The sequence below is a fragment of the Mesoplodon bidens genome, assembly GCF_964165515.1.
Source record: "Mesoplodon bidens genome assembly, chromosome: 9".
NCBI classification, from domain to species: Eukaryota; Metazoa; Chordata; class Mammalia; order Artiodactyla; family Ziphiidae; genus Mesoplodon; species Mesoplodon bidens.
The window spans coordinates 68389856-68402042 of NC_138166.1; the positions used below are offsets into that span (position 1 = coordinate 68389856).

At 33.1% G+C, this 12187-nt stretch overlaps 1 protein-coding gene across 1 annotated transcript in view; it reads right to left on the minus strand.

Annotated features, from left to right (window-relative positions):
- Positions 1–12187, minus strand: part of IMMP2L (inner mitochondrial membrane peptidase subunit 2) — a 903124-nt gene that overhangs the window by 201500 nt on the left and 689437 nt on the right. Inside the window, exon 6 of the mRNA XM_081244027.1 lies at positions 2952–3054. Within this exon, the coding sequence (XP_081100153.1) occupies positions 2952–3054 (103 nt within the window). The remainder of the gene's footprint in view (positions 1–2951; positions 3055–12187) is intronic.

A 12187-nucleotide genomic window follows, 5' to 3' on the forward strand; every position in this document is an offset into this window, starting at 1 on the left:
CTCCAGCCTACATATAGTGGCAATAAACCAAATCAGAAAAGCAAATCAAATATTAAGAAATACATAGGAAATATTAAAACAAACTAGGAAAAAAGAGTAAGATATTCTTTTCTTATTTTTCACTAGATTACAAGTAAAAATCTACTCAAATATGGAAAAAGCTCCATTGTGATTACCCATAGGCAACAATTTAAAATACACTGACGAGATGCTATGATATAGTATAATTACAATTCAAAGAGTTAAAGCATATTAAACAGATTTGGATACAATTCTGAAGTTATTTGGGAGGGATATGAAGGGTAAAGGCTTCAGTGAATTTCTACAAAGTCAAGATAAGCATCCTGGAACAATGCGGGCTGATTTTTAGATAGGATGTTTACTTTCTGGAAAAGTGCATTCCCTGCTTCCAAGGGGAGAAATGAATCAACAATCCAGAAAGCCTGAAACTTAACTGACCTTTCACAGACAATCTCCAAATATATTGATGGATAAGCCAAAAAATCCAACTGAGAATTCCTGGAAAAATATAACAACTTTCAAGTGTATATGCAGTGTAAGATTCAAGATTATTCTGGTTTTTTTAGAATTGTAAAACTTGAGTTTTTATTTCTGAGAATTATAAAAATATTAAAATAATTTAATGATTCAGATAACCATTAATTAATAAAAAATAAGAAATCTCTATACTCAAACATCACAACTTAGCTTTAAATAAAAATTGTAGGGCTTTAATTCAATTTTTTTCCCTCTGTCCTTTTGAAACTTATTTGGGAGCATCATTATTAATTATTTTTCCTAATCATAAATGTTACTGGAACATAAAACATGAGAGCTCACTGTAAGGGTAAAAATATATGTACTAAAACTCATCAAATACAAGTAGGTTAGTATATGATGTGACAAATGTTTTCCTTCACCCTAGTACAGGTTCTTCATTTAATTTTGACAAGTAAAAACAATACGAATTAAGTGAATGGAAATCTATATCTAGTCCAACTTATGAACCAAAAGCCATTCTGCATCCATATATTTATATCCATTAAAAAAAAAAAGAAAACAACCACTAAATTTCAAAATGGTTTTGTGTCTCTGACTCATATTACTGGTTCAAGTTATAATTAATGAGTAGATTTCTTTTAAAAACTTGATGTAAACCAACGGCATTAAAGTCCTGCACAGAACGTATTTGTCAGTGCTTTGCATATCATAGTTTCTTACTGTAATAAACACAATGAGATTGGCCTTCCCACATGGTTCTCACTTTTTCTTTTTCTTTTTTTTAAGATATAAGTGAGAGAGGATATTTCCATACATGATATATTTTCAACTTTCATGTGTCTACTTATACTTCAGTGGTTCATAATACTATTATTAAGTACACAGCAGGAAAGACAGCCCAGAAAGAACTACACAATAGATATGATATTGAAGGTTATGTGCAATTCCCAATATTCTGGCTATCAACCTTATCATTTTTCTCTCCCAAATAAGAAAGCATCTGGAATATGAGTGACTGACAATTATATAATTATATAGATAAGATTGCACTAGCTTTATTTACTAATAAAGAAAAAGCAAAGCAATCTCAAACTTTAGTACTTTATTATTAGTAATTATTTACCCCACACCCCACAACTAATAACAAAACAACAACATTTTTAGCACTTCATTTCAGAGTCACTACCCTACCAATTAAAACCCAAACTAAAGTTAACATTTTAATGTGGACTTGGCCAACATGCTACATTTAATAGATTTAATCTTATTGATGAGAGAGAAATAAAACTGCTTTTAGGTGATTTATTTTCACTTTCAGGTTGCTACTAAGCTTCTTCATGACAGTCACTTCTACTATACTCTCTAAGTGATCTACAACATTTCCAATCTGTTCATTCCATCTTTAATATACCCTACAACGATTCAATTGTATTTTTATAATAAGTACTACTCAAAAGCAAGAAAGACCTTAGATATTTTTCTTATCATCACTGCAGCTAGAAAAAAGAAGTAGGGGTCATCACCTAAAGTTCCCTTCCACTTACGCACAATACTTATCCAACCTCAAGTCTCTTGCTATACTTTTAGCCAAAAGTGAGTCAAGTGACTGCTTCTCCCGTGACAATAATAGTGGTCCCTCAGGATAGGTGAAGGAAATTGTTTTATAGAGACCACCAACATTTAGTTTTAGACAAAAGGATGTGGCTAACTTTTTTTGCAAACCTATCTAAAGGTGCTCAATATTAACTTCTACATACATACAAGTATGGCTACATCTAGATGTAGGAAAATCTAACGGGTTGAAGATCCAAGTTTTTAAAGAGACATAGGTGACTAGAAATCAGGTGCAGTTTCCATTAACTAAAATATTCTTCACTTCATATAATTATTTGTCGCAGGGGTTCATAAATAGAGAATTTCTGTACATATTCAAAAATGAAAAAAATTATATGAATTTAGTCACATATTTTATGGAATGTAAACATGGTATAAGGAATGTGGGCATTTCTGTTATAAATTAAAAGCTGAAAAATGTTAGTTACCAATATGATTTCTATTATACATGCCTTTTTAACTAATTACTTAGAAAATTGATGTCTATAGGTCTTTTATACATTATTTCTGTTAAATACTAACTAAAAACATAAAGTACAAAGCATTTATGTGAGGAAAAAACAACCATTGCCACTGGGATCGGGTAGTCAGCTGAAAGCATCTTTTGGCACTTTATTGAGTTGTCGAAGTTCTTTTCTAGACACACACACACACACACACACACACACATTGACAGCTTACATTATCTATATGATATTTAAAAGGAAATTTTCAAATATAATCTGTTCCACTATAAAATTCACAACTACTCTTGGCTGGGCTACCTGAGCAACCTGTGTGACATACTTTTGTTCCTACATTTGAAATCCAATCATATGAGTAATAAGAAGACTTACCGGCCCAAATGAATTACTGTCAAAACTGTGTCCATGATGATCACCTTCAACCCAGATGTGACCACGGGGGACTTTGACATAGCGGTTTTTGTGTCCAATAGTTCTAGAAATAAACAGCATAACCATTGAGAAAAGATCAGAAAAGAGAGAGACCAAACAGCTAAGCATACAAATTCAGGAAAGGTAAAAATACTACTGTAAAGATGCAACAGATTATTATAGGTTACATGTAAGGCTACTCTAGAATTTTCTTTTTAAATAAGATGTGGTTAAGACCCTGTAAACCTACCCACAGTATTTTTTTTCATGTTTCTGTAGGTAGGAATTTTGTGCTTAAACAAGATGCACTAGCACCAGATAATGGTTTGCTACTTAACTTAATTCACAATATCCTATGTTTTTATAAAACTCAATAAGCCCCAACAAAATGCAGATCTATTTTATTTCTGACATCTGCTTTTACCTCAATGGTCAACTTGGCCAGCTGCAATCTTCATTTTTTTAGTCAAATAAACTTCTCAAACCAACTGACAGAATTTTCATAACCTCTTAATACTTTAAAATTCAGAATATATAAGAAAAAAAAACCCTAGATGATCTCTTGTCAAATATAAGCTATCAATGTCAACTGAAAATTTTTGATTAGCACCATTCAATTTCATAAATAATTTTTTTTTTTTTAATTTTTGGCTGCGTTGGGTCTTCGTTGCTGTGTGAGGGCTTTCTCTAGCTGCAGCGAGCAGGGGCTACTCTTTGTTGTCCTATGTCAGCTTCTCATTGCGGTGTCTTCTCTTGTTGCAGAGCATGGGCTCTAGGTGCGCAGGGCTCAGTAGTCGTGGCTTGTGTGCTCTAGAGCGCAGGCTTAGTAGTTGTGGCACACGGGTTTAGTGGTTCCATGGCATGTGGGATCTTCCTGGACCAGGGATCGAACCCATATCCCTGCATTGGCAGGCGGATTCTTAACTACTGCACAACCAGGGAAATCCCATAAATCATTCTTGAAAATGAGAAACTTTTCAACAATTTTGAAGACAATATTTGGAGAGCAATGATCGACGATATACATTTAGTGGAACATTCTGTCTTCTTAAGGCTGACAAGGAAACCAAGTAAGGAAAGGCTCTCTTGTACTGTGTTGGTGGCAATGTAAAGTGATACAAGTTTTTTCCTATTTTGACATTGGGGGCCCATTTTTGTCAAATTTATTAATAGACTAAAATGTATGTACCTTTTGACCTAGTTATATTACTGATAGAAATCCATTCCAAAGAAATAATCAGAAATATGGACAAATATTTATTACCAGAGATGTTCAACACAGGCCTTTTGTAACAACAACAAAAAATTATCTTTCTAAATAATCAACAAGAGATTGGTTACATAAATTATAATATAACTAATTAAATAAAAGGGATGGAATTAGATTAAATATTATCCCAAGCCTATAATAATAAAGTCTTTTCAGGGAAGAGACTATTTTTTTCTTCTTTCATTCCCCAAAGAATTCCAGACAATGTCTAGCTTAAAGAAGCTTCTCAATAAATAATAGTTGAATGAATAAATGTCACCCCCAAGTCTACAGACTTAACCCCAGAGACTGAGCTTTATACACTGTTCTTTGAGGTGGAGTCCCAATCAGACCATTTCTGTTAGTTACTAAGTTGTATATATGCAGAAGAATACATAAAAAAGGAAAACTGCACATAAGTTGGTGCTATAGAAATTGAAACTATTCATTATCTAGAATGGTTTTTAGTTTTCAAGATAATTTCAGTGTTGAATTGCTTTGCTTTAGATCACTCACTCATGCAAGGTGTTGTGACCACTAGAAGCCCACAGTAAGTAAATGACTGCTGTTTATTTTTAATTACTACTGGGAAGAAGAGTTTCAGTTTTTTAAAGAAAAGCAGAAAAAGTTGAATACATCATACTCTCATATAAATGTTCTTCAATTAAAATCAGTCAATTAGTTGCTGACATCACTAGTCATTTTATCATGAGATTCCTTCTAAGAACTAATATCCCACATCAAGTATTAATGATGGGGAGAAGACCCTTTTACTTAACTGTTGGCAAGGCACATTCTCCTAATAAATCCAAATATTTGTTTACCTTATTAAGCTGGTTAGTTTGGACAAGTACTTAGAAAGGAAACAATTACCTATTTTGTCTCCTCAAATAACCATTCAAGCAGAAATATGAAATAAAACCAATCATTTCTGCAATGAAATGGTAGGTTCTAAGTCAAGCATATTCTTCTGGAAAGTGAATCTGATATAAAACTCAGATTCAGTTTCAATGTCATATAAATCAAGGAGTCAAGATACTTGTGATAGAAAATAACAGTATCATAAAATTACCAGTGACAGTTGCACATTTCCTTGCATTGACTATCTTATTTTAAATTTTTAAATATATCCAACTTCCCATCATTTTCTAGCCCCTTGCAATGCTTTATTTTTCTTCATTGCACCCACTAACATGATATTTACTTCCTAGTTTATTGGTTTATTGCCTATCTTTCCTCCACTAGAACGTAAATTTTGGAACTTTGTGTTTCATGTTCACGAGAGTATTCACAGAGCGCAAAAGAATGCACCATACAAAGTGCTCAATAAACATTTGTTAAATGAATGACCAAATGAATGTATAACTGAAGAATGAAAAACACTTTCACAAAGGTTGAATAATACAGTAGAAAGTGCATAGATTCTGGAAACAGACTAAACCAGTTTTAATCTTTATGCAGTTATAAGTAATCTTGTGCAAATTACTTAGTTTCTATCTCCATTTGTCTACCTTTGAAATGGGATGGATTAGACATGCCCTAACTGGGTTGAGATGCAGGTTAGTAGTTAGATGAGAATATAATGGAGAGGTTGTCATAGAGCATGGTCTCTGCAATCAGCCTGTCTTGGCTTTGAGGTCTGACTTAACACTTCCAAGTTTATGTAATCTTGGACAAGTTGATAAAACTCAAGCATCGGTTTCCTCATTTGCAGAATGGGGCAAATAATAGTACCTAACTCAAAAAGTGGTTCTATGGATAAAAGTGGCATGTATTAAACACTTGATAAATGGATTCTCTTACAGTTGAGACTTTTTAAGTAAAGCACTCAATCTAGTTCTTATGTACAGTAAGAACTCAGTAAGCTATAGTTATTATTGCTATTATCTTCCTTTGTCCACTGTTTTCTTTCATTTTATAATTCAGAATGTGTTCAGCCTCTACTGTCTATTAGCATCAGTCTTTTAAAATTACCTGAGTTATGCTTCAGTGATTTCTTTCCCTCACATTTGCACTGGGGCTATAGACTATCTTTAACGGTACAGTGAATCTTATTTTTCTTTTATTCTTATGCCCTTCTGGGATATTCTAAAACTTACATGTGAAAACACAATCTATCTATTTGTACATATACAAGCATGCAGAGAGTAGCAGGTGAAAGCACAATCTATTGGTTTTCACTTACTAATCACTTACATATTTGAATGTTGCTACGCTAATAGAGAATGGTTCACCTAGACACTAGACAGGGTGTGAAATAACTCTTTGAGCTGTAGAACCCTGCTAAAATTCATGCCATATACACATATTTAATTTCTCAGGCTTCAATCTAACTTTTAAAAAAATAACCCAAAGTAGCTTTAAAATATATGATGTTAAAATATTGAGCTGGTTCCTTTTAGGACTGCCAAAGAAATATAATACTTCTAATAGAATCTCTCTAGAGAAGGAATTTTAAATAGCTTTGTGCTCCTGAATTCACATAAAAGAAAGACAAGGTAATATTTTAGGTGATTTAACAGTTAAGTGAGGTGTCAGCCTACAAGGCTGTATGTATCTATGGCTTGCAAATAATTTTGGTTTTGACTGTCAAAAATGAGTTCTGTATGGTATTCTAACTACCTGTCTACAAAAAGGCATTTTTAGTACTAGCTTTACCAAGACAAGTTACCTAGGTCTTATAAATGGAGTGAAGAATGATTTTTTCCAATTTGATTTGACCTTGAAAACAATGGTTTGTTGTTTTTTTTTTAGGTCTCAATGTTTTGAGTGTCATCAGTTGAATACAAAATTGTATATGTAATCCTTGATGTCACAAGCAGGAAACAAATTCATATTTAAAGTATTTCCCAAATACACACACACACATTCTTAACATAGGTAATTAGTATTAATAATTCATAATTGATTAAGGTGTTTTTATTTATTTTTCAAACCATTCTATTGAATTTTTTTCATTGTCCAAAGTAGTGGCTGCCCTGAAGGCGTTTACTGGACACTCCCTGGATCCTAGACCCTCTGGGTTTTCATTGTCCAGAAGGGATCAGGAGTATAGAGCTCAGGATTCAGTAAGATCAAGAGTTGGAACTAGATCTCTTTTATCATCATTAATAGACTGACTAGAAAAAAGTAATCTACCATCAGGAAAGGAAAATGAAAAGGACATTTGCCTATCTAGGGTGACCTCTGGAAGGGAAAAATTCTCTTGAGAGTCCACATCCTGCTCTCAAGGTGAGACGGGTTCAAATTCACATTGCTTATGACACATATATATGGAATTTAAGAAAAAAAAATGTCATGAAGAACATAGGGGTAAGACAGGAATAAAGACACAGACCTACTAGAGAATGGACTTGAGGATATGGGCAGGGGGAAGGGTAAGCTGTGACAAAGTGAAAGAGCGGCATGGACATATATACACTACCAAACGTAAGGTAGATAGCTAGTGGGAAGCAGCCGCATAGCACAGGGAGATCAGCTCAGTGCTTTGTGACCGCCTGGAGGGGTGGGATAGGGAGGGTGGGAGGGAGACGCAAAAGGGAGGGGATATGGGAACATATGTATATGTATAACTGATTAAATTTGTTATAAAGCAAAAAATTAAAAAATAAAAAATAAAAAAAAATAATAAAAAAAAGAATTAACTTTAATTGGCTCCAGGAATCTGGCAGAAGGAACTATAAATCTCTTCAGTGATAATCGCTCAATTCAGAGTTTTCAAGGTTTCTACAGATAAGTCCTAGTCAATAGGCACTCACAATCCAAAAAACAGAACTCACAGGGAAATAACCAGCATTAATGAGTCAGAACTCATTAACAAACAGCAGAATTTGACCACCAAGGACTTAAACTGCTGGATTTCTCAAACATAAAATATAATTTATACAAATTCAAATATTTTTAAAAATTAAAAAAAGGGAATGAAAAATATGAACAAGGAACAATATACGTTTTTAAAAGACAGATATTTGAGAAAAAAATCAAACAGAGCTTCTAAAAATTAAAATATACTATTAAATAGGTGGATTAAAAAGCAGATGAATATAAATGAAAGAAAGAGGAACTGGAATATAATCTAAAAGATTTACTTAGACTTTAGCACAGAGAGGTAAGGAAATGAAAAGTAGGAGAGATGGAGAATATTATTAGAAAATGTAATATAAGTGTAATGAGAGTCCCAAAGGAAGAGAATAAAAAGGAAGAGATAACATTTGAGAGATAGTGATAGAGAATTTTCCAGAACTGATGAAAGCATGAATTACAGCTTCAGTAACCAAAGTGAATCACAAGTAAGATAAATAAATGGAAAGAAATCACACCGTGATATACTGTAATGAAACTGCAGAACACTAAGGAACCCTTCTTCCCTAAAAAATTTTTGAAAAGCTGCCAGAGAAAAAAGAGTAGATTATCTTCAAAGGAATAGCAAACTGACAGCAGAGTTCCCTTGTTAGGAGATAAATATAATCCAGCAATTTTAAGTGTACAGTTCAATGAGTTTTAAAAATCTACCCAAGCCCATAATCACTAGATCAAGATATGAAACATCCGATCACCCAGAAAAGGCCCCTCATGCCCTTCTGCAGGCAGACCTGCCTCCCTCCATCCTCAGCTCCCAGCAACCACAGCTGAGCTTTTTGTCACCATAGTTGTGCCTCTTCTAGAATTTCACATAAATGGGATCATGCTATATGCATTCTTTGATTTCTGGTTTTCTTTCTTTAATGTAGTTTATTTGCTTTTGAGATTAATCTGTGTTGTTGCACATGTTAGTCATTTGTTACTATTTCTTAATAGTCTACTGCTATAGAGATATACCACAATTAGTTTATCAATCAATAGTTCAAGGACACTTGGGTTCTTTCCAGTTTTTGGCTATTATCAATAAAGCCACCATGAACCTATAGGTATTTATGCGGATACATGTTTTCATTTCTCCTGGGTAAATATCTACAAATGAAATGGCTCAGTCCTATAGTAACCAAATGTTTAGCCTTGCAACATGTCAGACTGGCTTCCAATGCAGGTGTACCAACAATGTGTGGGTTCCAGTTGTTCCATACACCATTAACACTTGATAATCGCCATTCTTTTAAATTTTAGCCATTTTAGGGGCCTACCAAGATTATAACTTATACCATGATTCAAAACATAAGCCACAAAGCAGTCTATTATATATATATATAACAGATAACAGTCTAAATAAACTACCATAGACAAAATTTCACAAGCTGGAAACATCTGCAAGAAAATAATTGGTGAATGGAGGAATAAATAAATGAACGAATGTCAAATGTTGCTAACTGCAGAGGTGTTCAAAGGATGATATTGTTTTAGTCTGGAATAGTCAGAAAAGGCACTATGTATATTTGAATCCAGATATGAAGAACAGATAAAACCTAAAAGGTAAGGAAGATAGTGTGGGTTTCAAATCCCATTCGCTTATAGAAAAAAAGATTTCTTTTTCCTTAGCACATTATTTTCTGGAGATATACCACTGTAAATTAAGGGAGATATTTCATAACTCACTTTCTAATGCGGACATTCAATTATTATAATTGTATAGAAAAATTAAATATATTTAAATTATTTTATTCTAAAAATGTATTATTGATTTTTCTCTTATATATTCTATTTGTTATTACAATATACCCAATATTAACTTAGATCATATTGAGTCAAAAAGTTTAAGGTAACTATATTATTGAATTATAGCATAATTATAAACATTATGTAAGCTATCTAAATATATAAAAGATAACTCCACAAAGTAAATAATGTATCTAATTTACATATATTTATAATTAGTTTTTGCTAAAATGATCACCAATTACATGACATGTCAAAGGTGTAAATACCATAATCAGTTTACCTATTGTTAACTGGATCTTATCATGTAATATATATAGTGATTCATTCCATGCATGGCTTCCTAGCAAACAAATTTAAATAGAACAGTGAACTTGTAAGACATAATTTTATTTTTCAAAAAAATCAATATGTATTATAAATGGTATTGTTGTGCTTATTTACAAAGTTCTCTTTCAAAATGATTTCCTGGGTGTCCACATCATTCATCGTTTAGTTCCACAGGTTTTTCCCACATGCTAGTTACAGAAGGGGGTGGGGTAAACATATTTCAGTGCTTTCCTTACGTAAGGTCCAATAATACTTAGATATTAGAGGAACTATGAACAATTTTCCATCTGTTTCCTCTTATCCCAGTCTTATAACTTTAACTTTTTAGTATTAAAAGGAATGGTTACTATTCTCTTTATTTCCTACAAACAAAATTAATGAGCCTTGGAGTAATTACTAGTAAAACAAAAAATAAATGCCTCAGAGCTAAAGAGATCACCAAACAATGGCTCTTCTTTAAAAATATATCTTTAGAATAGGAATAATAGACAATTTTGAAGGTGGAAAGCAGTGTGGCAGAGAGAAAATTAATATAGGCTTTCAAACTAGCCAGACTCCGGCTGAATTCCAATTCTGCCACTTCCTACTTGTATGGCCTTGAGCTCATCAGTTGTAATAGAGGATAACACGATCTGCTTCATAGAGGTGTGATGAGATATGAGATAAGGCATGTAACATTTTTAGAATAGTGCCTGGCAGAATAGACCCTAATAAATGGTAAACTGCATTATCAGAATTAGGGAATAAGCTTAGCTGTTCTTATAATACAATAATTAAGGCAGCTAGAAAAAAAAACTTCTCTAATTCAAATTAATTCCACAAATATTTATTAAGTACCCAGTGGTATCAAGAACTGTTAGGCACTAGAGATGTAAACATAAATATGACACAGACCTACCCTGGAAGAATTTTTAGCTTAGCTAAGTAAATAGACTATTTTTTAAGCATACAACTTCAACTCAAAGTGGTAAGTCAATGTTACAGGTGCAAATAGGGCAAAATAAGGAGCTGGACAAGAGAGATCCAACTCAGCTAGGGTTACAGGGTAGTCTTCAGGGAAAGGTAATACCTTTCATATATTATAACCATATTTCTGAAATTATCAACATCCATGTATTACATGATGAGTATAAATTATCAGCATCCCTAAACCACCAAATTTAAGCCAAGGAAAAGGTACATAATATTGCAACTGTGAATGAAGAATGTCACCTGCCATATCAGTAAACAAAGGGTTTTGCGACCATCAAGCCATCATCCACTATAGCCACTCCCGGACTGTGCACCCTGAGAGGATTCAGGGTGGGAAAGCAGGATACTGGCCCTAGTTAGATAAGGTACATATCAAAGGAATGATTTCAATGAGCCCAGACAGACTCTGGTATCTTCCCATACATATAAAAGCTCTAAATTCATTAACTTGAGATGTCTGGCTTTCTTTAATTAACAGTAATCTTTTGATGTTCTGACTGCCTGGCTTTTGTTGCAAAAACTGGGCTCCTCCCTTACCTCTTGGGAGCCATCCCTCAGCTCTATCTGAGATGCTGCCTCCATGTTTGAGTCCTCAGAAAGTCGGCCAAAGAAAACATAATTCTTAAATTTTAGGCTGTGCATTTTTTTCAACTGACACAACCAATTAAAAAAATCAGTATTTAAAAAAATAAAAAAAGAATCTGAAAGCTTCATGTACAAGCTAGGACTGAGGAAAGCCTCTTTAAGCAAGACTAAAAACCAAAAGTTATAAAATATACAAATATCTGAATATTTAAGAATTAAAAACATTTTTGTACCATACAAAGTCAATACACTAACACTAGCTTTGGAAAAAAAAATTGTCCAAATGACATACAAAGGGAAAATATCTACACCATAAAAATATCCTCACAGTCACTCACATTAAAAAAAAAAAAGACAAACAATCCAACAGAAAATGGGTAAAAGATATAAATAGGCAAGTTACAGATGAGACATATGAAAAACCACTCAAATTTGCTAGCATTCAGGAAAATACAAATTAAACACAAGATAC